Below are 27,040 nucleotides of genomic sequence, written 5' to 3'. Positions count from 1 at the left end.
TGGAAAACACAGGGGGGAATCATCTTTTAGTAACTACCGTAATTTACGACCTTATAAACCACGACTTTTTTTCCACACGCTTTCAACCCAGCGGGTTATGCGGTGACGCGGCTAACTTGTGCATTTTTTCCCAACGGCTGCAAGGGGTCACTCGAGCGGAAAAGGTAAGAATGAGACCGGTGGAATATGTGTGCCGAGGAAGTGATTTTTACCGGTATGTATTTTTTTTTTAACTGGCCCTGTTGGCGCTGCGCTATCATGTTGCTGCTGTGTTACTGCCCTGTCTCAGTGATTTTTACTATTTTTTTTTTTTTTAAACTGGCCCTGTTAGCGGTCTGCTAGCGTGTTACTGCTGCATCTTAGTGATTTTTACCGGTATTTATTTTTTAACCGGCCCTGTTAGTGCTGTTTTTTTTTTTTTTTTTTTTACCGGTATGTTTTTTTTTTTCTTCCTTTTTTTAACCGGCCCTGTTCATGCTACCGTGTTGTTACTACTTTAAGCTAAGCTAAGGTATTAAAACTTTGAAAACTCTTTCTGTATAACGTCTATTTTTGTAAATATCTCACGTTTCAATGCGGGCACTTGCGGCTTTTACATGGCTGCGGCGTACGTATGTACCAAATGCTGTTTCCTTTACAAATATACTGGGTGAGGCTTATAACCAGGTGCGCTCCGTAGGCCGGGGAATTGCGGTACATAAAAAGGGAAGAGCGAGAAAGAAGTAAGGAATTGATAGAGGAGTAGTGAAATGAAGGTGTGTGATGAACGAAGATAGACAGACAGACAGATGGCGTGCTGCTTACCCGCCAAGGCTGAGGGGCGGTTCAACATTAATGCAGCGTACAGGAGGAGGAAGAGGAGTGACAGTGGGAGCAGGCAAATCAAAAGAAAGACATGTTATTGGGAAAGCCTTTTAAAACAAGTACTCCACTGTATATATTCGATACAAATTATGTCGCTTTTGTTTGATGATGACATCCAAGTAAGAATATGCTGCACGTTTACAATTTCAGGCCATTTATTCTCATTTTTATTTTTTTTTTGGCCGTTGCATGTTTTCGTGCGTACCTTCACTCCGTCATTGTAGCTGTCCGCAGCGTTCAGACCGACCAGACTGCACCCTTGGCTCTGGGCCCCGGGTCGGGGTGGTTTCTTCGGGGGGGCCGCGAGCTCTGCGGGGGAAACATCATCTCCTAAGTTCTCGAGTGGAGTCGACCCAGCCCCCGAGCTAATTTCATGAGCGTTTACCCGCACTATTGTTGAATCTCACGGGATTCAACAGTAGTGTGGGGAAAAACAAATATGAAATGAAGGTTGTATGCAAAAACAGAAATACATTCCTCAAAAAAAAAAAAAAAAAAAAAAAAAAGGTAAAAACGTGCACAGGAAAGTACAGGATATATGATGAAGACGTCGTCTGCTGCATGGAGACAAATCGATATCTGTATGAAGCATGCTAGGCCCTAAAGTGCGCACTTCAGAGGTTTAAGTGGAAAGGGAAAAAAAAAAAAAAATCTGTGGTCGGGGGCCTGTAATTTCAAGGTTACGGGCATGTCTATTACCTGCTTTGCCAACGGGCTGGTATATGTGCTGGTTTCCCGTCTGCACAAACAAACACATCAACAATACTTTGGGTTAGCAAGTATGCGCGCATAAGTAGAAGCTTAAGAGGAAATTATACAACTTTACAGGCGAGACGACGTTCCGGTGAAAAGTAAAATTAAAAAAAAGGTTTTAATCTTCACATGACAGAATGCTCTGTTTTCTAGTTGTCATTTGAAACGATGTGTGTGCGGGTTATCACCATGTTCCGTGCACATCCAAATGTACTATGTGATCACACACACACACACACACACACACACACACACACACACACACACACACACACAAAGAACCCTGAAGCCTTCCTTGACAAATTGGTGCTTGCCGACATAAAACAGTGCAATTTGAATTTTGTCATGGTGCCAGTCAAGTTAAGCTTTTCATTTTTAAGTCAATTATTTGGCTTCTCTTTGTGAAAAAAAAGAAAAAAAAAACACAAGAAGCAAATGCCGAGAAAAGGTCTTTGTGCAATGGGAGACTTCTGGCTGAAAAAAAAACCACAGACACCCCTAAATTTTCGACTCGGCTAACACGCGGCCCCACATATAGGAGGGGAACTTTTCCCACCGCATGCCGCATTCTATGGGAGGAGGAGGTCACGCGGTGTGATGGATTGCAGAGACAGACAGAAATATCTCGCTTGCCAAAAGCAACATGAGGCTGCGAGGCCAACGTCTTATGGCGCACGCTCACGCACACAAAAGAAAAAAAAAAAAAAAGAATCTCCCTGGTATGAATTACATTGAATTTCCATTCATCCATTTTCATTTGCCGCTTATCCTCACAAGGGTCGCGGGGAGAGAGGAGGCGGGGTACACCCTGAACTGGTTTCCAGCCGATTGCAGGGCACATGGAGACAAACAGCCATACTCACAAGCACACCGAGGGGCAATTTAGAGTGTACAATTAATGTTGCAAGTTTTTGGGATGTTGGAGGAAACCCGGAAATGACCCTCGCGGGCACGGGGAGAACGTGCAAACTCGATCGAACCCGGGTCCTCAGAACTGTGAGGTCGACTCTTTACCAGCTCCGAGTTGTAATTATTTAGACGTTTTTCAACATTTTCAGCAAGGTAAAAAGACTCGTTTTGAGAGATCGCCTTTTAAATATCCTATAAAGTCAAATCATACTAGTTCCATTGGGATTTTTAAAAATAATCTATTTTAGGGAACAAATGCCCTGTTTCAAGATTGATGAGATCAGATTAATTCAGTCTATAATATTCTTAAATATGACTAGAAACGCCATGGGGTGGGAATGTTTAAGATAAAAGTCAGCCTTCTGCACGAAAATCAAAAGTGTGGGGTGGGGGTGGGGAGGCGATTATAAATCAAGCGCACCCACGCAAGCTTTGGGTGCTCGAAAGAAGGTTACAGATTGAAATGGCAGCAAAGTCCCGCATGACACGCGGGCTTGGATCTCTCCGTCTGTGACTTCATCACCACGGGAGCGGGTTAATTCCAGGTCTGAACACGGCTTCGCTCGAAACGACCCGTGTGGGATTTTCCTGTGACGCCAACGCTTCACACTCGGAATACTTTCCCTGCCTTTTCCTGGCGGTAATTACAGGTGGCCAGATTTGGAGCAGAACCCAGTAAACTCCACACCAAAAGATTGCGGGAAAACGCAGACGCAGAGAGAGAAGCGCAAACACCGCTGTTCGCTGTTGACGCAACGGGTTTCTATTAAAAAAAAAAAAAAAAAAAAAAAAAGCAGCCGTGATGTGGGAATCCGCTGACCCCTCTTTGCTGACCCCAGCACAAATGGGTTACTTCCTGCTGCATGATCACAACCCCTTTACTGGAATCTAAATAAGCACATGCTGCCGGCAATTTGCAGTGAGACCAACCGGAACGCGGACTTCAAGTCATCGCAGACGTCCGTGTGAAATTTCATGTAACTGCTCAAAAAAACTATTTATGACAGTTGTATCAATTTTTGTCTTTACCAGTGACAGATAGTGCGAGACAACAATTACCGTAATTTCCGGCCTACAGAGCGCACCCAGTACATTTGTAAAGGAAATACCATTTGGTACATACATAAGGTGGAGCTGTGTGAAACCCACATTGAAACATGAGTTATTTACAAAGAAAGACGGTACACAGACAGTTTATCGCTAGCACCGCATAACATAGCAACAACACGGTAGCACGAACAGATCTGCTAAAAAAACAAACAAAAAAACCTGGTAAAAAAAAAAACTAAATCACTGAGATGCAACAGTAACACAGCAGAAACACAGAGAGTTTATTGCTAGTGCCGCCGTGCTAACGCTAACTATGATAACCCTAGACAGAAAGAGTTTTAATACCTTAGCTTAGCTTAACATTGCAACAAAATGGTAGCACGAACAGATCTGCAAAAAACAAACCAAAACAAATAAACGAAAAAAAAAAACATACTGGTAAAAAAAAACAAAAAGAAAAAAAAACCTAGCTACACAAGCAACACGGGAGCACAGCACTAACAGGGCCGGTGGTAAAAAAAAGAAAAAACCTAAATCACTGAGAGACGGCAGTAAGACAGCAGCCACACGCTAGCGCGGCGCTAACACTAGCGAGGAGCTAACAGGGCCAGTTAAAAAAACCAAAAACATACCAGTAAAAGTCACTGAGACGCAGCAACACGCTACCACAGCGCTAATGCTAGTGCAGCGCTAACAGGGGTGGTTAAAAGAAAACATACCGACAAAAGTCACTTCCTCGGCACATATATCCCACCGGTCTCACGCTTACCTTTTCCGTTGGAGTGCCCCCTTGCGGCCATTAGGAAAAATGCACAAATTAGACGGATTACCGCATAAGCCGCGGCGTTGAAAGCGTGTGAAAAAAGTCGCAGTTTATAGGCCGGAAATTATGGTAATATCTTTTACAATCGATGACAGAGGGTAAAGTTAACTTTTGATCAACACTCGTTTGAACATCATTCATAAAAGAACAATATTTACCCCCTCCACCCCCAAAAGCTGCACATGAAGTGCAATGCGAACAATTCCAGATGTCCCGAGTATCATTGGAGTCATTCATATGCATATCCATCCATCCGAGACAGTTATATTTGTCGTTATCAACATGACTCGTTTCCTTTACAACGCTTCTGCTGTCAAGCTACTGCTGATAACAAATAAAAATGAAAATAAAAAAGAAAGACGGACGCACGACTTACTGGTGGCTGCAGTCCTCCGTCATCTCGGTCCAGACTTCCTCGGGAACTTCGGTTTTCTGGCTTCTAAACAAGCACATAAAAATAAAAAGAATTACAAAAACAAAAAAGTTCTCGTCTCCAGACGAGGATTCGAACAACACGGCAATGAATGAACACTAAATTCAATATACTGTAATTAAGTCTTAATGACAGAAAAGCGGACGCAAATGTGATCGGACCGTTGACAATGCTAACAAACTTTTATCTGAAGTTTAATCGAGCACGAGACTTGCAATAAAGCCGAGAACACGCAGCAGGAAGCCGCACGATGCTAGTCAAACTCCTTCCATACACGCGTAAACATTTGAGCAACTTCACCACAACTTTTCCAATTTCAATTTCTGTTACAATCCCGGCATCCCCCTCCTTTGCCTACCAGTTGTCCAAGGCAGGACTTGAAGACCAGCATAGCAAAGGAATTCATATATGAAGTCCAGGTCGATGTGTCTAAGCGCGACTGGTTCTTGTCTGTATCCTTGTGTGGTGTGTGTGTGTGTGTGTGCCAGCAGGTTCACGTAGTGGAGAACAGATCCACACCTCCAGCACACTTTTATACGAAAACCCGGAAAAGTGGAAGGGGGGGGGGGTCGGAATGGAGAGGAGGGATGGAGCGGGCTGCCAATGAGCGGTCACGTCGACCACTTTCTCCCCTAAGCCCATCTTCTTCTCCTCCTCCTCCTCCTCCTCTTCCTTCTCGCCCCTCCCTGAAGGTACTTGCGCTATAAAACCAGACTGCAAAATACACACGCATGCCCGTTTTCGAGTGAACTTGTGTGTCGTCACTTGGTGGTTGTGTGTGTGTGAGCTTCTTTCAGGCTATCATTAGCTTGGAATTCCCACAGCCCCCACCTGCCTGCAAACGCCCGCACACGCACGATCGTAGAAAAAAAAAACCATCTTGGAGGAACTTTTCCTCGCTTCATTGTTATCTTTGTATACTGCAAGTATACCGTAATTTCTTTTTCCACACGCTTTCAACTGTGCGGTTTATGCGGCGATGCGGCTAATTTGTGCATTTTCAAGGGGGAACTTGAGCGGAAAAGTGACCGGGATATATGTGCCGAGGAAGTGACTTTTACCGGCCACGCTAGCACTGTGCTAGCGTGGCCGGTTGCTGCAGTGAGTGGTTTGAGCGCTCCCGGTGCTGAAAAGTCTTCTTGCGATTAATGCGCATGCGCGTATATTTTGTAAACTTCCGGCCGGTCTGAAACAGCCGCATCCATGCGTCAACGTGCACCGTTCGAAAACGTGTCGCCGAGTGTTCATGTTCGCTATGGACGTCTCAGAAAGATGAACAGAGCGAACGTACAGATATGTGTATACTTTTATTTATTTTTTGTCAGCGTTACGGTTCGGATATAACATATGTTAGCTCGCCCTACGTAGAAGGAGGAGAAATATGAGACCGGGGGATTTCCCAGTAACCGTCTACTACGTACCCAGAGTTCCCCTGTTAGTAACGCACGCACATTCATTACAAGGGGAATTTTCAGCACAGGGGAGCGCTCAGACCGTCTCACCGGTAAGTTTTTCTTAACCAGCCTTGTCAGCGCCGTGGTAGCGTTAGCTTTAGCACCGCGCTAGTGTTAGTGGTAGCGTTAAACTGTCTACGTATCTCGTGTTTCAATGTGGGGACTTGGGGCTTTAATACAGCTTCGGCGTACGTATGTACCAAATGGTATTTCCTTTACAAATGTACTGGGTGAGGATTATAACCCGGCGCGCTTTGTTGGCCGGGAATTACGGAACATTTTGGATTTTTGACTATGGGAAGCTGCAACACATCATTTCTGCATACAGTACATGCCACAGAAGAGGCTTTACAGAACTGGATTCCACAATGATGTAACCAGCCGCCCTGTTTTTTTCCTTATAAGTCTGAGTGTAAGGATCTAAAATAAAAGCAGTTCTAGGCAAACAATCGTCTTCTGTTTGCAAGCAGGTTGCCGTGACGGCAACTGGAATTCGGAGCAATTCTGAGAGGGGCTAATGTCGCCAGAATGTAACAGCTGTTAACTGAGGCTTCATTAGGAATTTGATTCTTAATGAAAAATGAAACTGCGCTTCTTCAATTTGAAGCAATAAACGTCTAGGTCACCGACTATCGTAATTTCCGGCCTAAAAGCCGCAACTTTTTTCACACGCTTTCAACCCTGCGGTTTATGTGGTGATGTGATGATGGCTAACTTGTGCATTTTTTCCTAAAGGGCGCAAGGGGGCACTCGAGCAGAAAAGGTAAGAGTGAAACCAGTGGAATATATGTGCCAAGGAAGTGACTTTTACCGGTATGTTTTTTTTAACTGGCCCTGTAAGCACTGTGCTAGTGTGTTGCTGCTGTGCTATTGCCGCATCTCAGTGATTTTTACTGCTATTTTTTTCTAACAAGCCATGTTAGCGCCACGCTAGGGTGTTTCTGCTGTGTTACTGCCACGTCTCACTGATTTAGGTATATATATTTTTTTTAACCGGATTTGTTACTGCTGTGCCGTGTTGTTACTGTGTAGCTGCCGTGGCTGTTTTTACCGGTACGTTTTTTTTTTTTTTTTTTTTAAAAACCATGCTACTGTGTTGTTGCGATGTTTAGCTAAGCTACGGTATTAAAACTCTGTGTACCGTCTTTCTCCTGTTTCAAAGTGGGCACTTTTTTTTTACCTGCTATGTTAAGCTAAGGTATTAAAACTTTGAAAACTCTTTCTGTAGATCATCTTTTTTTGTAAATATCTCGTTTTTCACTTGCGGCTTTCACACGGCTGCGGTGTATGTATGTACCAAATGATATTTCCTTCACAAATATACTGCGTGAGGTTTATAATCCGGTGCGCTCTGTAGGCCGGAAATTACGACAATGTGAATCGGATGTTCGTACGAATTATTCAACACGAGAGAATAACTGCTTCCAAAGTACAGTAAAGTACTTCTCGTGAGATGCGAGTTTGTCCTTGGTAAATACAACGGTGAATTGGACGAAAAATGATAAGTGTCTGTGAATGGAAAATAAAAATGACATCACTCAAAACATGAAAAAAAAAAAAAATGAAATGCAAGCAAGACTGTTTTTCCATGCAGGTAACAAAAACATCTTGAGTTCACACTCAAATGGGAGACTTTGCTTGTCATATTAGGTCATTCTAATGTCATACTAATACTTTTGCTCGATACAATCTGTGAATAGAGTTTGAAAAACCTGTCCCGTGTGTGTGCTTTGCGTTACCAGCAGCCTTTCCTCCTGCTCCAGCCACCTCTGATCCTCCTCCATCTGCTGCTGCTGTATCATCAGCTGTTCCTCCATTAACAGGCACTGCTGGCCTACACACTGCTGCGTGTCTATTTCCCTGTCCTACACACAAACACGGACACATACGCACAAGGACGCCACGGCCATGCAAAAGACAAAAAAAAAAAAAAAAAACGTGCGACATCGGGATGAAGACACGCAGACGTGCACACAGACACAAAAACCAAATGGCAAACTGATGAGAAGCAGCAGCAGCAGCAACAAAGTGGGCAGACATAATGAAAAAAAAAATTGCATGTCCACGGGTTGTGCGATTTTAACTCGATGCTCCATCAGCATCCAAAAATATATGACTTTGGGGTAAAAATTTCGTAAGATGGGGATCGGATGGGTGAGGAGCGATCTTCCACGTCCAACACAAATGAAATGACAAAAGCGCAACATTTGTCCGACTGGTCTCTCACCTCCATCGCTGAGCCCCAATGTGCCACGTCCTGCCCGTGAGGCTGCGGCAGATGCTGCACGTGCGAGTGCGCGTGGACGTGGTGGCGCGGGTGCGTGTGCGCGTGATGAGTCTCCAGCATCGCGGCCTGCGGGGGGTAAAGGGCACTGGGCACCGACGGGAGCGTGTGAGGGCCGGGGTAACCCGCCATCTGACACGAGGGGGGGGGGGGGGGACATGAATATAGCACGACATCACAAACGAAGCACATTCTCTGCATAGTTGACTTGAGGACGAAGATGGTCGCAAACCTGGTAGTGGCCAGGGTGCTGGGCACTGGGGAAATAGCCTTCACTGGAGCGGGGGCTGGGGTATCCGGGCCTACTGGGCTACAATCACAGCAAGAAAGAAACCAGATACGCTGTTACAAGGCATTCATTTTCAAATTAAAATAATTGTTAGAGGACAGGATACGAAAGACTAAAAGCTCCCAGTTTAAGCTCCCAAACAAAGGAAACAACCAGACGCTTACACCACTGCGAGCTGTTATTTGTACCCACGAGCATAACATTAATGTTACCATTTAGATGCAATATAGAGCCACAAAATTTCACTGTGAGTGAAAGAAACCGCAAGATAGGACGTTACAGCAGGAAGCCCCCCCCTCATCCTAAATAGTTTCACTCCACTTATGAACACCATCTACTGGTGGATGACGGTAGGGGCCTGAAACAAGTAAACGGCATGCAGATTGTTTGAGAGCATAACCTACAGTATACAGTGTAGAAAATAAGTATTTGAACACCCTGCTTTATTGCAAGTTCTCCCGCTTAGAAATCACGGAGGGGTCTGAAATTTTCATCGTCGGTGCGTGTCCACTGTGAGAGAGATCATCTAAAAATAAAAATCCAGAAATCACAATGTATGATTTTTTTTAACGATTTGTTTGTGTGAGACAGCTGCAAATAAGTATTTGAACACCTGTCTATCAGCAGCTTGTTTGCAATTGCAGAGGTCAAATGTTTCCTGTAGTTGTTTACCGGGCTTGCACACACTGCAGGAGGGATTTTGGCCTACTCCTCCACACAGATCTTCTCTACATCAGGCAGGTTTCTGGGCTGTCGCTGAGAAACACGGAGTTTCAGCTCCCTCCGAAGATTTTCTATTGGGTTTAGGTCTGGAGACTGGCTAGGCCACGCCAGAACCTTGATATGCTTCTTACGGAGCCACTCCTTGGTTTTCCTGGCTGTGTGCTTCAGGGTCATTGTCATGTTGAAAGACCCAGCCACGACCTATCTTCAATGCTCTGACTGAGGGAAAGAGGACGAAAATACATGGCCGCGGTCATCCTCTCCTTAATACAGTGCAGTCGTCCTGTCCAATGTGCAGAGAAACACCCCCAAAGCATGATGCTACCACCCCCATGCTTCACAGTAGGGACGGTGTTCTTGGGATGGAACTTATCATTCGTCTTCCTCCAAAACACGGTTAGTGGAATTATGACTAAAAAGTTCCATTTTGGTCTCATCTGACCAGATCTGATCAGAATTGTAGCTGATAGACAGATGTTCAAATACTTATTTGCAGCTCTATTACACAAATAAAATGTTAAAAAAAAAAAAAAAAAAAAAATCATACATTGTGATTTCTGCATTTTTCTTTTTAGATTATCTCTCTTAAAGTGAACATGCACCTACGATGAAAATTTTTAGATGCCTCCATGATTTCTAAGCGGGAGAACTTGCAATATAGCAGGGTGTTCAAATACTTATTTTCTTCACTGTATGTTATGTCTCCTGTAACGTAGGTCATCTTTTTTTGTACACGTATCATTTCAAAATGCAGGCAATTTTGGACATACACGGGATGTGAGCTTTCTGTTAAAAGAAGTGTGAGAAAGAGAGTGCCCAATGCCTTCTCCTTCCCAAGCATAACTTTAAAAAGAAAAGAAAACCAAAGCGTAGCGCAGCAGAGCTGAAGATTTGTGGCACAGTTCATTGCCTGCACACTAGACACATTGATCACCATAAAGTTGAAAGTGCTGAGCTGACGTACAAAAACAACGCCGCCACAAAGACTTAGAACCAGTCTGGAGTGTGGCTGTAAAAATAGTTGAATGCTTTCGTGCCGACGGCCAAAGTTAGCATGATTTTATTCCCTCAATGTTCTCTCACTGGTGCAAATCGGTAACTTTAAATTGTCGGTTTTTTTTCATATTTCTCATGAAAATGTTCAAGACGGTTATTAATATTACAAAACAAATATTCAAGTGCAAGACATTCACAAGCACTGCCCACAACTGTGTGAACCTTCGGACTCGCATGCTGCACGTTTGTACGGCCGACAGAATCCGGATTTGGACCGGCATTCTTCTCCCGGGTAAAAATAGGGCGCGATAATCTGAGGACACCTCAACACAAAGCCTGACACGGACGAAAACAAACAACTGCCAGAAGATGAAAGACCACCAAGGTCAATCAGCAGCACGCTGGCAGCCTGAGCACAATCCCGCTTGTCTTGGCAAGTAAAGCGTGTCAAAGTCATTCCGCTGACGTAGAATAATTGGATGGGGTTGGTTTTAAAAGGAGGACATTTTAGTCCAAAGGTTGCAACATAACCCAGAATATTACAACATAATGCAGTGGCACCTCGGTTTTCGAACCTCTCTGTTTTCCTAGAAATCGGGTTTTGAAAATTTCTATATTTTTTTGCTTTGGTTTTCAAATAAAAATCGGTATTCGAACGCCCTGACCAGCTGACCCACGACGATTTGTTATTGTGCTTTCAAATGCACCCCCGGAAAAAAACGCACGCGATGCAGCCAGTTCACCAACACACTCCTCTGAATGCGGACATGTCCCAGTAGTGACTTTTTTCCTACCAATTGAGCAATATTAATTCCCGATCATGGCTCCAAAGAAGGCAAGTGTAACTGCTGGTGCTGAAAAAAGAAAAGCGGTGCGTAAAACCGTCAACTTCAAGAAGGATTTGATAGCCGAAAACGAATCTGGTGCGCGTGTTTCCGAGCTATCGAAGAAGTGTGGCATGGCGAAATCGACGATCAGCACCATTCCGAAACACGAGGATGCCCTCGAAGCAGGCGATGTTGCCAAAGGAGGAACCGTGTTGACCAAGCAGAGGCCGCAGATCTTGGAGGAAGAACGAGCAGCAGTTAGCTGGGGATGGCGTTGGCGAGGAAGGGAGGAGATGTCGTCTGATGAGGCCGAAGGCATGAAAGATGCAGGGAGTGCCGATATAAAAGCTATTTGCGCTAAATGGAACGACATCCATAATTTTGTCGAACTCCATCGCCCAAACAAAGCAGAATGTTGCAGGGCACTGCAAAATGTCAATGACATTCTTATGAGCCACTTCAGAAAAATGCTCAAAAGACGGCAGAAACAGTCTACGTTCGATTTGTTCTTCGTTAAAAAGGGGCGAGTCACCCCCACCGAAGACATTTGAAACAGTTGTTTTGCATTCCTTTTGTCTTTTGATCCATTAACCCTACCTCTAGTTGCAAGTTAATGTTTTTGTACGTTACATACTTTCTGTGCAAATAAAAAACAATTTGTCTGTATTTTCCCCCTCATTATTGCTTGTTTAATAGTTATTCTGCACTTTTGTTAATAAAAAAAGGTTTACAAGACCGGGGGCCGAGTCGCTACAGCAATGCACTCACAGCCTAGGATAATCTACTACTAAAGTATACATTTTAAGCAAAAAATAAATATATTTCTTAAATGATTTAATTATTTTAAGTATTCAAATTATACATGTATTTCTACTATGCAGTTTAGTATCAGGAAAAGCGAAAAAAAAAAAAACGCTTAAAAAAAAAAAATGTAGGCCTGGAACAGATTATTTCATTTTCCATTCATTGTAATTACAAAACGCGCTTCAGTTTTCGAATGTTTCGATTTTCAACCGGCCTCCTGGAACGGATTGTGTTCGAGAACCGAAACAACACTGGTAACAACAGAAAACAATTTTGTAATTGTTTTGCATCAAAAGTGGGTCAATCACAAATTTGACTATGTAAGCCTTAATTGTAAATGTCAGATCATTGTATTCTGTGTTGTATAAATAGGAAAGGTAAAACTAAAAGTGTATTTCGATCATTTCCCTTGTTTTAATAGTTGTTAGTCTGTAGAATAGCTCAAAGGCAAATATCAGAGCAATTTAAGTATGTATGTAACAAGTCTCTCTCTCTCTCTCTCTCTCTCTCTCTCTCTAAAAGCAAGCTAGTAGTTGTTAAATGCATGTTTTTGCAAAAGGGCATCACCTGCCTTTAACGGTCTCTGAGGGGGAAGCGCGCAGGAGGTGAGAAAAGATGTGTGGGGAGTTAAAGGAGGGCCTGGCCTTTGCTTGGGTGGACGAAGGCTGTCGGTGCAAACCGGGGCCACGGGATTAGTTTGTCAGGTTGCGGAAGAGTGAGCTCAGGTGGCAGCGGCCGCCCACGCTGGGGCAGGAGGTTAAAGCCAGGTTGGAGCCGGACTGTAAGATTAGTTAGGCAGCGGGGCAATCGAGCGGTTTCACTTTGGGAATTTCTCTTGAATTTGGCGCTCTGGAGGTCGAAGGCCCAAGCGTCCGACAACAAGCAACTCTGAGAATAAGGACTGCAAAGCAAAGGGAGTCGAGTCAAGTGCTGTCTTGTTAAGGAACTGGAGCAGTTTGCTTCCGACCGGGTGGAACAGGGCAGATGGACGGCGGCAGCGGGATTTGATTTGCGGGCGCAGCTGCCATCGGGCAGGCTCCCTGAAAAAAAGTCAGCGTGAGAGCGCAGGTCGAAGGTGAGCTCCTGGTTTGTGTGGCGCTGGGAGAAGCAACAACTGCGACAGGGTGCGTTGTGTAAAAGAGGCGGATCGGAAGGAAAAGCGCAACAATGGTGGAAATGTACGAGCGATGGCATGGGAGGAGGTATGGGGGAGGAGGAGCAGGTAGATGAAGGAGGAGGAGGGGCTCCGAAGCAGAGGGAAAGCTGTGAGCGAGAGGGCTGCTTGGCATGGCAATGGTGAGGAGGAGAGGAAGCAGACAGACAATCCGAACCGAAGGTGGACTGCAGAGAAGGACGACGACTCGGCTGCAAACACAACAGAAAGAAAAAAAAAAACATAGAGGAGGCACAAAGAGACAAAATAATAAAGTTTTGTGAGCGCAACGCACACATAGCGAAAAGGCAGCTGTGGGCAAAATCAATGCCAGGAGAGGATCATTTTAACACCCTTAGATTAGTGAATTTAAAGAACTACAATAAATAGACCCCCATGTGGCGTTCCGTTTCATTTGAATATGGATTAGTGAAGCCAGCAAGTAAACACGTCAATGTCACTGTGGCGTTTTCATGACAGACTGCGTGGCTTTGCATCAGAAACCACGGGGAGGCGTTAACAGATGTTCACAGCAGTGGGGCGATGGTTGCAAGCGGGGATAAAGTAGCCAGCAGCTGGAGCAACAAGTTGGGTTGGTTTCCGTGGAAGGCGCGCGGGGGGGCGCGCGGGGGGGGGGGAAGAGTTTCTGACTCATGCAACGCAAGTGGTCGTGTCACATTTTCCAGTTACAGTACTCATTACAGAAATTGTGGTGCAAGTCATGTGCTTCGATCGGAATCTCATCGTTGAGTTGTGAATTGGCAGCATTATGGTCAGCGTCATCTGACGAATTTTTATTCCATCGAATATTCGCCGTCTTTGTTGCCTTTGCTGTCCCCACGTTCACTCACGGGAAATAAATACGGTAGCTTCAAACCCCCCCCCCCAAAAAAGAAAAGCAAGTCTCACCTTTGGTGGCGCTTCATCAGACCCTCCCGAGTCCCAAGATACAGTGACCTGCCTCCTCATCTCCATCCTGTTTCTTTCCTTCTGCTGGGCCTTCTCCTCCTCTAGTATGGTACTGTAAAAAAAAAAAAAAAAAATCAATCAATCAAAATCAATCATAACCCTTTAATATCATTATTTGCTGTGCATACAATGAAATGATGAGTGCTTCTCCACAAGGTGCAATAAAATACAATAAAAATTGAACATCAAAGGTAAAAAAAAAAAAATAGATAAAACATCAAGGCAGAGTTACTGCTAAAATGAATAAATACCGTACCGTACGGTGCGCCTTATGTATGAATCAATATTGAGCCTTTTGTGCAGCTCCTTCTAATGGATGATTAACGTAACCCCGCCCTCTACTGGAGCGTCTATTGTATGCGCCTTATAATGCGGTGCGCCTTGTAATGTGGTGCGCCTTATATATGGGAAAAGTTTTAAAATAGGCCATTCATTAGAGGTGCGCCTTATAGTGCGGAAAATACGGTAAATAAATGCACAAAAAGTGCCGTTGCATAAGATTCCATTACAGTACTGGTTTTTCAGTGGTTTGGGGGAGGAAAGACAAATCAACGCATACGAGTTGGTTCTGTTGTAAGGCAAGTCACCCAAACAAAACAAAATAAAACAAAAAAAAAATCTCTTTTCCCTGAAGAAGAAGAGTTGAAATCTGGGATTGCAACTACGGAGAAAACTATACGGGGCATTAATAACCACAATAGTTTTAGTCCTATATATTGTGGCTCAGTGGTGATAAAGTCCAACCACAATTGTTTTTCTTTTGTCGAGAGTCCAAAAGCACAACAGCACCTGAACCATCGTACAATAAACTCGTATTTAAAACGACTGGTACTTGTAACACCTTAATAACAAATTTACAAACATACGTCCTGAAAACCAGGCAAGCTTTCAAATCTTTTATCACGAGCACACCTCTTAAAGAGACTGAAATAAGAACATACCGGTAACCATATGCTATATTGATCAAATAAAACAAAGCTAAAAAAAAAACATGCTTACGAGACATTTGTTAGTGCGCTGACTGCCTTAATACACTAATAACTTAAAAATATAAGCGAAAAGTCAAAACGCTCTGTTCCATCTTCAGAAATGTCAACATCTTAGAGTAATACAATGTCAGAAAATAAAATAAAAGCCCAATTTCCTTGCTACAATGGATCTTACTGACCTGGGAGAAAAAAAACGACAAAAACTGCTCAACAAAATCAAAAAGATTCCCAGAGGAATTGAAGAGTTGATGGCTCCCAAAACAGAGAACAGAAGGCTTGGATGATCCGGCACACACTCGCCTCTCATGCCCTCGACAAGACTAAATGCTATTTTGAGAAACGTCATCATTACCCTTCTAAACTGTTGTCTGCCACCATGTGTCTTTGTGTGTGTGTGTGTGTGTCGCCCTGCACCTGTCCAAGTTCGTCTCTTGGCAGGCCTTGTCCTTTATTCCCATTAGAATGCACATTTGTAGAAGTCGATGTGAGGACATTCCGAGTTAGGTTTACAGATCAACAAAAAAACAAAATAAATCACTTGTATAAATGTGCATTACACACGTGCGTTTTAACCAAGGGATTGGCTGAGGGAGACGGAAAGAAAACTCCCACCATGTGCATTTATATTGTACAAACTGATTTTACGAATATCCCCAACTCAAGCTTCAAAATGACTATTCTATTTTATTTTATCTTATTTATTTTTTCATTCAATATGAAATGTCTTCTTCTTCTTTTCCTTTCGGCTTGTCCCGTTAGGGGTCGCCACAGCGTGTCATTTTTTTCCATCTAAGCCCATCTCCTGCATCTTCCTCTCTAACATCAAATGCCCTCATGTCCTCCCTCACAACACCCATCAACCTTTTCTTTGGTCTTCCTCTTTCACTCTTTTGCCTGGGAGCTCCATCCTCAGCATCCTTCTACCAATATATTCACTCTCTCGCCTCTGAACATGTCCAAACCATCGAAGTCTGCTCTCTCGAACCTTGTCAGCAAAACATCCAACTTTGGCTGTCCCTCTAATTAGCTCATTTCTAACCTGGTCACTCCAAGCGAGAACCTCAACATCTTCATTTCTGCCACCTCCAGTTCAGCTTCCTGTTGTTTCTTCAGTGCCACCGTCTCTAATCCGTACATCACGGCCGGCCTCACCACTGTTTTATAAACTTTGCGCTTCATCCTAGCAGAGACTCTTCTGTCACATAACGCACCAGACACCTTCCGCCAACTGTTCCACCCCGCTCGGACCCGTTTCTTCACTTCCTGACCACACTCTCCATTGCTCTGTATTGTTGACCCCAAGTATTCAATATGAAATGTATCCGCTCTCAAATGGGCTTATGTTGCAAAGGTGATTTTAGTAAAAGTATGATTGTATCCTAGTTTGGGTGTTTGTTCTTTCCATTGTGGACGAGTATAACGGCGTTTTTTTGTGAGAGAGAAGAGATTACTGCATTTGAAGGACCCAAGACTAATTCGAATGACAAGGGCCAGGAAATATCTCCAACTTTAGTCTGGGATCAATCAGATTGTGCATCATTTTTGGGTTCAGTCTGTAAAACACGAAGCGCTCTATTGGCGAACGTGAACTGGATCTGCTGTATACAGCATACTCAACTCAGGTTAGCGTAACCTTCATTCTAATTCATTCTCTTCACCGAGGTTATGTAAAATACGCTAAATTAAAGTCCCACATGAACCTGCCTCACATTATCGAAGTAAATAAGATCATATAAGGGGTGAAATCACGATAAGCTCAGCTCCTGGCAATATTAACCGTCCTTCCCCAGATCACCATCTGGAACAACAAGGCCTGTTTATTGACACAGACCAGGAAAACAGCTGAATCTTGGATTTGGTCAGAAACACCCAGCTTTAGTTGAACTCTGTTCTCACCTGAGAGCGACCCAATGTGAAGTCTATTGGCAACAGAAACTAAGAATACTGTAGTTACAAATCTCTAATATAACAAAAGAGTGCAGAGAGATTTGGAGCTATTACGGAATGCACAATAGATGGCCTGACATGTCGTTGCGGCAGGAAGGAGGGGGGCAAAAGATCGCAGCTCACATCTGCGAAAAACTAAAAACAAATTGTTTTCATCCGCTTTGTTTAAATTTTAAACGATTTGGGTGAGAATCCGCACAATGATGACAAATCAGAATGCTTATCTTAAGAAAATGAAATAAAATATCGCAAACAGAAAAGCGACGCTCCAGGGAAAAGCGATAACGAGTGTGGACGACTTCAAATACGCGGGGTCAACAATACAGAGCGATGGAGAGTGTGGTAAAGAAGTGAAGAAACGGGTCCAAGCAGGGTGGAACAGTTGGCGGAAGGTGTCTGGTGTTCTATGTGACAGAAGAGTCTCTGCTAGGATGAAGGGCAAAGTCTATAAAACAGTGGTGAGGCCGGCCATGATCTACGGATTAGAGACGGTGGCGCTGAAGAAACAAAAGGAAGCAGAACTGGAGGTGGCAGAAATGAAGATGTTGAGGTTCTTGCTTCGATGGTTTGGACATGTCCAGAGGCGAGAGAGTGAGTACGTTGGTAGAAGGATGCTGAGGATGGAGCTGCCAGGCGAAAGAGCGAGAGAGAGGAGGACCAAAGAAAAGGTTGATGGATGTTGCGAGGGAGGACATGAGGACAGTGGGCGTTAGAGAGGAGGATGCAAGAGATGGAAAAAGATGACACGCAGTGGCGACCCCTAACGGGACAAGCCGAAAGGAAAAGAAGAAGATATCGCAACCATTAAACATCCCAATCTAGGTACTACATGTAATCGGAGTGAAAAATCGTGAAAAATCCATGAGAGCTCTTCAGATGCTGCGACTTCTTAATCACGACTTTGTCTGAGTGCTTTCTCTCGTCACATTTAGTCACAAGAGACAAAAGAGGAGGGAAATGCGTTGATCAGTTTACCACCCTATACAAAGAAATTGGTTGCGTTTATACAGAACAAAATTCAACATAAAAGGAAAAAACTAGCCATCCTCGACATTCTTTACCACATGCGGCGTAGTTAGTGCGCTCACTAAATACAGTAGCACGTCACTGGAGTTGAGCAAATTGGGGACAAATGTTCTCACTGTATTTAACATTTGTTAGTCTTTGAAGGAAGACAAACGCGGCGACACTTTACCTCAAGTTTAGGACGATATAATCGCAGCGGCGTATCAACTTTTGCAGTCAATAAAATCCACTAATGAGGCGCACTTAGGGACAAAGCTGTGCAACTGCAACAATTCCGGCATCACTAACAAGATAAAACTCAAACCATCTGCCACGTTGACAGTAATATACGATAATGCATTATAGAAAAAAAGAACAAAAAAAGATCACAACTTGCGGAACAAGACAACGAGTTTGACTATTTGAGGAGAGCGCTACTGAAGAGCCGCTCACTCCTTTCTTTCTTGCGCTCATTCTCTCTCACTATTCTGTCTTCCTCTGATTTCATTGGCAAGATGTTGCCCCTGGCAGCTGCCCACTGTGTAAACACACACACAGGCGCACACACACACATTGGTCCTCTGTCTAGGAAAACTGTAAGGGAAGCCGAGAGCCGCATACTTGGCAGCCCAAACCTATAATTGATAACATGATATAAATGTTTTCCAGACCGAGAGCGAACAAAACTCGCCTCGACCTTTAAAAGCATGACTTTTTTTTTTTTTTCTCGAATGCTCCCCCTCAAATAACAACAACAACTCCGTTAAAATAAAGTACTGAACATTTTGTCAGCTTTGGCCTGCTTTCAGACCATTGACACAAGACATCAAGGGAACAGCGTATTCGTGCAAAACTAATAAGACTAACTTGATTTCTATGACGTTGCACAATGTAGCTGCAATAAAAGAAATGAGTGTAAACAATGAAAAATGTGAGATTACAATGACACAGAGGAATTGGGTTTAGTAGAGTAAGAAAAGCTGAAACCAATAAAAGAGGTGCTACCATCTTGGAATTTAAGGTGTGAGTCATCCTGGTTTGGAGAGACATAAAAACCGCAGCAGTCAAATATACAAGTCACATAACGTGCTTCTTTTCCTGTTTTAGCGTTGGGAAAAGAGACAGACAACAAGTGTGCATAAAGAAAACTCAGTGTTGCACTATATATATATTTTTTTAAACACGTAAATGTGCAAAATCTATGATTAAGGACAACAAAGCAACATTTTGGTCCTGCAAAATTGTTTGTTCAATGGCATCGTCTGTCATCACGAGCATCATGAATGAATGCAAGCACGAATGTGAATTTATATTGGAAAGAAAGAAAAATAAAGGACAAGAAATACTGCAATGTGAATACACATTAGCATGCATTTAATGAAGACCACAGGTACTGCGATTCATCGCTCAAAATGACTAAAGGGAAGTATAGTGACACCTGCTGTCCAAAAGTCGCTATGGACAGTGCGGACAGCCTTTCAAGTCCAATAGGCAAGGCAATAAAAACACAAACAAACACAGCCAGTTATTGCATGATTTGTTAGCCACACTTTGAACACAAGATGCCCTTCCTGACAAAACCAAGCTGTATTTTTTTTTTTTTTTATCCGGCAGTGTATGGACAAAAGGCTGCAGCATGTTTGCTACCACTACACCGCCAATGTGATGTTGGTATCTTCCCAATAATTGTCACATTTATTGGTACTATATTTCTCAGTATATTAATTTAGTAAGGCTCCAAAGGACTTGAGATTATGACGATGTGTGAGGACAAGCAGAGGAATAAATATGAGCAGCCATTATAATGTCAGAGCTTTACTGCATGAGTATGAATCAACAGTGACTGTAATTCTATGAGACTAAAATGAAAATGGCAACAGCATGGACCAAGTCTTTTAAAGCTGCGATGGTGGGAAATGTCACGCATTTACCAAACCTTCATCTGCTCACATTCAAACCACAATTTCAAATAAATACCTGAGCTGGGTTTTCAGTTCGTTGAAGCGCGGCCTCTTGCTTGGATCATACGACCAACACTTTGTCATCAAGCTGTACAGGGTAGGAGGGCACTGAGGGGGCATGGCCAGTCGTTCGCCATTCTCTATCCTCCCGATGACGTCGTTGTTTTTTACACCTTGGAAAGGCTTGATGCCATACATCAGAATTTCCCACATACAGACACCTACACAAGGCCCCAAAAAGAAAAAAGACCAATGATCCAAATATTTGCACAGGTAAATGGTGAACGGAATCATCGAATACTGCATCTAAATTCAAATCATGTTTTAAAAGTACAGTACAAGTAGTATATAACACAGAAATTACCAAACATCCAGACGTCACTAGCTGTGGTGAATCTTCTGAAGTTGATCGATTCGGGAGCCATCCATTTAATGGGCAGCTTACCCTTCGATGCTGTGAAAAAGAAAGAGCAACTCTTGTACTTAAATCAGTTGCCAGTTAGATGGGTCTAAAAAAAAAAATCCATTGGGGTAGGATTTTTACCTTTGTAGTAAGAACTGTCCTCCATGTACCTTGAGAGACCAAAGTCACCCAGCTTCACACAGTCAACGGTCGATACTAGGACGTTTCGTGCCGCTATATCCCTGAGGAGGAAAAGCCTTATTCAAGCCTAAAGTCTCTAGTAGGTGGCGATCATCCTTAAAGGCCCACTGTCATGAAATGTATGATTTTTAGTATGTTCTTAATGAAAAAACGGCAGCCGGTATGGACCCATGTGTTTTTTTCCACCACAAAACATGATTCTGATGTGTATGGCTTTTTGTAACTCCCGCCATGAAAATCCTCTAGAGGGATTTGTTTTGGACAAGAAGCAGGAAGTGACATACAGGGCAGTAGCGCACTCAAGCGGACTCGTTTGTTTCTATTAGTTTTACCTGCGGGAAGGTAGCTCGCTGTTCCTTCGCGTTAGCCAAAATGCCGGCCCGTTGCATTGCTGGATATTGCTCAAACACTCGAGAGGATGGTTTTACCCTTCATAAGTTTCCAAGAGACCCGGTTTGTCATGAAAAATGTATTGCACGGGTGCAAAGGATGAGAGCTTCGTGGGTTATAAACAACAGGTACTGTATAGAGCTACTAAAAAAAAAAAAAAATAAATAATCGTGGGGGGGGGGGGGGGGGGAGAGACGTAATCCTTTCAGAACGTAACAAACGATCCGCGAACGTAAGTCAGAGGTGCCAAATGTATCGATGTGCCCGTTGGCGCCGTGTCCGCTGATCACGGCTTCGGCCGGGGTGGCTCACCTACGCCGCGCGGAGTTGGATCAGACGGGGAGCTGGTTTGGCCGCATATGCTTTGGCCATGATCCGCATATCATCTAAATATGCCTGAAAATGATAGGGTCACTTCACTCAGTAGTGAGATGTGAGATCTCTTCTTCGAAAAGCGCTTCCGTGTCTGAAGGGGCGTGTCCCATAGTAGGGGCAACAGGGTGTCTTCGATGGCGAATGTCCGGGGTGACGTCACGGGCAGTGAATGCAGCCAATATGGCGACCACTTGGATGTCAAATGAGACTTCCGCAACTTTGCGCATGGATGACGCGCTCTCCGCTCATATTTATTTTTTTGTATAGACATTGAAGTGAATAATGTTGTATGTATTTTTCACTTCAATATCTATTTTAGAATGTTTATAGGGATGACACTTGGGCTTTAATGTCACATGGTTGCTGAAAATATATTGTGGGCAGAAGCAGTATGAAGATCCACAACTTGATAAGCAGCCAAATTCAAATTGCTAAGCCCTGGTGGATCTATGAACTTTATAATTTTATAAATTTATAGTTACTATTAGTAGCTCTTACTATTACCATTTTTATTCCAAGATGAAGTCACAATTGTCCTCATGAAAGAAATACAATAATTTTAGATAAGGAAACACACCTGTGCACAAAGCGTTTGCTCTCCAGGTAGGCCAACGCCATGCTGAGCTGGTAGGAGTACAAAATCAGCGTGGCCAGGTCTAGACTGTACTTCCGCACTTGCAGGAAAGAACGTAACTGTGGAAGACGCAAAGTAAAAGACGTCGAAGTACTGTCAACCACCGCAAGTCATCGTTATCTTACCTCTCCAAGCGTGCAAAGCTCCATGATGATACAGACTGGATTCTCCGTAATGACGCCCATCAGCTTGACGATGTGAGGATGGTCGAACTGACGCATGGTTACTGGCGGTGACAAGGTGGCATCTCAGTATTCCTCTCCAACAAACCAGAAGTACACATTTTGCTTTTCATCACAACACACATGATAAGCTTACATGCTTCTTGGAGAAATTTCTCCCTGACGCTGTCTGATGTTGAATTCTTACACGTCTTTACTGCCACAGACAATGCCGAGTTTTCCTGCAAGGTAGAGACACACCAAAATATTTTCAACAATCGTATTTTATACTAATACAGGCAACCTAACATGTCCGGGATTTAATTATTGTCTTTAAAGACCTTTTCAAATTAATACATTTCCTTTGCTTCATCCATGCCTTTATCTCAAGTAGACTTGACTATTGTAATGGTCTTCTGACCGGACTCCCCAAAACGCGCATTAAACATCTCCAGCTCATTCAAAATGCCGCGGCTCGGATTCTGACGAGAACAAAGAAGTCAGGGCACATGACTCCACTTCTAAAGTCTTTACAATGCCTTGCAGTCAGCTTCAGAAAAGATTTTAATGTTCTGCTACTGGTCTATAAGCCCAGTAGGGCTCTGAAAGGGACACACTCAGGTCCAACAGTGGAGCCCAGAGACCCAAGCAAACATGGGGAAGGAGCATTTATGCGTTATGATGCCCACAAATGGAATAAAATGCCAACAGAAGTGATGTCAGCTCCAAGTCTGAATGTTTTAAATCCAAAAACAAGTGACATCACGTATTAAATCCAGGTTAAAAACACTTTTTTTTTCTCATGATGTTTAGACTATTAGATTATCTCATATTATTATTAGTAGGTTATTTTTAAATATTTCTCTGACTGTACGCTGTTTTCATTGTATTTTTATTTTTTCCCCATTTTAAACATCCATAAGATTTTTTTTCTTTGTTTTTAATTGCTTTTAAACACGCATCTTTGTGTATGAAATGCGCCATATAAATAAATTTGCTTTGCTTTTAAATGAAATCATAGACTAGTCATTGAGCTTTATCTCATATCCAGAATGCACGTTTTATGGATGTGATCTATGGTTTTCCTTTGAAAAAAAAAAAAAAAAAAAAAAAAAGAGTGGATAAAAAGAGAGACTAATAATTACGGATGTCTGTATTCAAGCCAAATCATTTTTCAAACTAAAGAGAAGCCGATCCAAGTTCACTGGCAGTAATGTTAATTACAATGGTTTAGGGATTTGGACTTTATTCACAAATTAAGCCATTTAACTGTCGTCATGGGACCATTCGCAGCGGAGTCTATTTAAATAAAAAGATTCACATTTAAGCTTCTTAAACTCACCATGCGCCGAGAGCTTTTGAACATGGCGTCACACAAAGAATTATGTCCTTTTGTTCTCTGCTGTATTATCTGCAAGTGTGCTGAGTGCAAGGATTATGTCGTGTGAACAAAAGTGGTGGGGCACCAACCTCTTATTGTCTGATCTGATTTTATTACAGTATCTATTCTATCGACATCACCCACTGTGTAGATTGGAGCGCACAAATAATAATATATATGATTCATAATATAAATGTACAACTGAAATAATATCTACCGTAATTCCCGGCCTACAGAGCGCACCTGGTTATAAGCCTCACCCAGTACATTTGGAAAAAAAAATTTGGTACATAAATATCCCGCAGTTGTGTAAAAGCCGCAAGTTCCCACATTGAAACATGAGATATTTACAAAGAAAGATGGTACACAGAGACTTTAACGCAAGCGGCGCTGCGCTAATGCTAGTGCCACCGTGCTAACGCTAGCGCCGTGCTAACAGTGCAGGGTAAAAAAAAAAATAACCCGTAAAAATCCCGAGACGCGAAGTATCACGCTAGTGCAGCGTTAACAGGGCCGGACCGGTAAAAGTCCCTTCCTCGGCACATATATTCCACCGGTCTCACTCTTACCTATTCCGCTTGAATGCCCCACTTGCGGCCGTTGGAAAAAATACACAAATTAGCCACATCACTGCAAAAACTGCAGGGTTGAAAGCGTGCAAAAAAAGTTGCAGCTTATAGGCCGGAAATTACAGTATATAGAAATAATGTGTGTGTATCAGCGTGTACTTACCGGTCTGATGTAGACTCCTTGGTGGACGTCCCCAAACTGACCCTCGCCTATGCAGCGGCCCAGTTCAATGCAATCCCGTTGAATTTCGTAGTCCTGTGCTGGATATACAATATACGCATGAACACACAAAAAAGTGAAGACAATTAGGACCAAACATATCGTACTACTACGCACACACAATATTACTAAGCTTGTCAGAGCACAGCATACATAGTTGCCATTTGGATGTGATTACACTAACTATTGTATGTAGGGCATGTTCAATTTTCTGTTGGTTACAAAAAAAAATGAAGTAAAAAAAAAAAAAAATGTGCACTGGATTAAGCACCAAAGAGCGAATTTGCCCATCTACTCTGGCAAGCTTGGTAGCAGTCCGCATGCAACAACAGCATCGCCGAGCATGCCGTGTAACGATGACGTTTTTGTGTAAGCGCATGACGGCGTACACAAATTTGTGTTTTACTCGGAGGGGGAAAAAGTAAAGCTGATGGTATAAAAGGTGAGAGTTGGTAATGGTCGAGGCGTAGCGATTTCAATTTCTCGATGAAGTTGACTGTAAACTTACTGTAACTTGTAAAAATATTGATTCCTTTTTTTTTTTTTTTTTTTTTTAAATGTTCATGTCTTGCATGTTAGACTAATACGGCCCCCCCAAAAATCGAAATATACATCTGAACAGAAGAAGGGTTCGGGTTTCACATCATACAGTACATTCAGATGTTTATTTACAGTTGCAGGCAGACATCAAATGAGGATCACAACAACCACCAAATAAAAAGGACCACCACAATAGAAGTAGCCATGTATGTTCAAATCATTACCTTGATCTAGTCCATAGTATTCTGGGGAAATTGGTGATTGATAGGAGACAAAATAACTAGCTGTGAGTACAACGACAACCATACTTGGAATATTTCAGCGTTTGCTGATTTGACAGAAATCAAGTCCTGATAAAAATTATAAATCGCGTATAAAACAAAAAATCCATTTAGTTCAACAGATTTTGCTAGTGGAGACAGTAAGGATTCTGGTTTTCCTGGTTACCAGCATACATGGCAAGCGCTCGTGCACGCGACGTCACCATTTTCACGCCGCCATATTGCCGGTCAAACAGAGCTGCTCGACATTGTGGGAGACATTGAACCGGAGGAGAATATTTACAATACCAGAGACCTGTTGTGGTGTTGTTTGTCACAACAGACCAGACTGATATTCAATGAGATCATTCAATGGAATACCAGCTGAAAAGACCACAAAATATTGATGGATTTCGGCAATTAAACATGATGGATGGTGCCCAATCAAAATACACACACGCCTGTGTAGCGATCGCTTCATTTCAGGTAGGAATTATTCCTCTCAATCTCAAATTTCCAAGAAGTATTTATAATGCCAAGTTGGCTCATTTGAGAACAATGCGCGTTCAAATAAAAAAGGTTTACGGAGGTTAAGTGTGGCCGCAATCGCTTCCGTGTACACTCCACGGAGACGACTCTGTCCTCTTTTTTTTTTTTTTTCCCTCTTTCTTTCTCAATCATAGTTAATAAATGCCAGTTTGTGTAAAACCAGGGGTAATTTATTGAAATGTTGGTCTTTGTATTGAATACTAGCTGAAAAGATCGCTGGATTCCAGCAAAGGTCAACGTGTCGCCGAACACACTTCGGCGTTCACAAGCCATCAAAACTGTCACTATGTGGGACTTATGCCTGATGAGAACAGATCCAGCAACAATTTATTCGCATGCGTCCAGACTTTTATACGGTTTCAAAGTCTTCCGTGTAAATCTCGATGACTTACTCACCAGATCAACGTGTGTATTTCCAGTTGTCCAAGACAAGCGGAAGCAAATTCCAATTCCAAGTCCAATTTATCATCGGCTTTAAATACGGGTCCTTATGCCGAGTTTATCTAATTTCTCCACACGCCGTCGTTTATTTTCACCTTCTTAATATCTGATGGTATCGGACAAGACACTGGGCGTCGTGCTACAAGAGATATTTCCGTGTCGTCTCCAACCGACTCAGCATTGAACAATGCTTAGTTTGACCGGCAATATGGCGACGTAAACAAAAGTCAAGTGATTTGATGACGTAGGTGCACGAGCTCTATAGCTCTCTGTCACAAATACTCCAGATCAAGTCAACACCCAAATACTCCAAAAATATAACGTGGGCCGTATAAAAATATACAAACACCATTATTTTAAGTGCTTCCCTTTTTGAGGTAAGATTACTCAATCTGAGAACGGTACCTGCGCTTGCTTTTTTTAGGGTTAGGGTTAGAATACTGTAGAGGATTCAAAACCTTTTTCATGCCCCCAAGTCATTTGAAGATAAGGTTAAGGAGTTTTGACTGAGAGCAACAAAAAGATATGTTCAAAAGATAAAGCAAATCATAGACGGCATTTATCTGTCCCTCTCTTTTTTTTTTTTTCCAGTTGAATCTCAAATTGCGTGTGACTTTCTCGTGCGTGAGGTCATGTGCGCAATAATATAAGGCACAGGAAATAGCAAGTTTATCTGACAATGC

General features: G+C 42.9%; 1 protein-coding gene across 1 annotated transcript in view; it reads right to left on the bottom strand.

Annotated features, from left to right (window-relative positions):
- LOC133500276 (focal adhesion kinase 1-like) overlaps nt 1-27,040 on the bottom strand; it is a 62,534-nt gene that overhangs the window by 5,935 nt on the left and 29,559 nt on the right. The window contains exons 17-30 of the mRNA XM_061818773.1: nt 24,511-24,608; nt 22,555-22,639; nt 22,362-22,462; nt 22,180-22,295; nt 20,778-20,878; nt 20,598-20,687; nt 20,250-20,454; nt 14,272-14,383; nt 8,803-8,880; nt 8,514-8,702; nt 8,026-8,151; nt 4,776-4,838; nt 1,564-1,603; nt 1,070-1,173 (exon numbers count right to left, since the gene is read on the bottom strand). Of these exons, the coding sequence (XP_061674757.1) occupies nt 1,070-1,173; nt 1,564-1,603; nt 4,776-4,838; nt 8,026-8,151; nt 8,514-8,702; nt 8,803-8,880; nt 14,272-14,383; nt 20,250-20,454; nt 20,598-20,687; nt 20,778-20,878; nt 22,180-22,295; nt 22,362-22,462; nt 22,555-22,639; nt 24,511-24,608 (1,508 nt within the window). The remainder of the gene's footprint in view (nt 1-1,069; nt 1,174-1,563; nt 1,604-4,775; nt 4,839-8,025; nt 8,152-8,513; nt 8,703-8,802; nt 8,881-14,271; nt 14,384-20,249; nt 20,455-20,597; nt 20,688-20,777; nt 20,879-22,179; nt 22,296-22,361; nt 22,463-22,554; nt 22,640-24,510; nt 24,609-27,040) is intronic.

This window comes from Syngnathoides biaculeatus, chromosome 5 (genome assembly GCF_019802595.1).
Source record: "Syngnathoides biaculeatus isolate LvHL_M chromosome 5, ASM1980259v1, whole genome shotgun sequence".
In the NCBI taxonomy this organism is placed as follows: Eukaryota; Metazoa; Chordata; class Actinopteri; order Syngnathiformes; family Syngnathidae; genus Syngnathoides; species Syngnathoides biaculeatus.
This window is presented reverse-complemented; position numbering and strand designations above follow the sequence as displayed.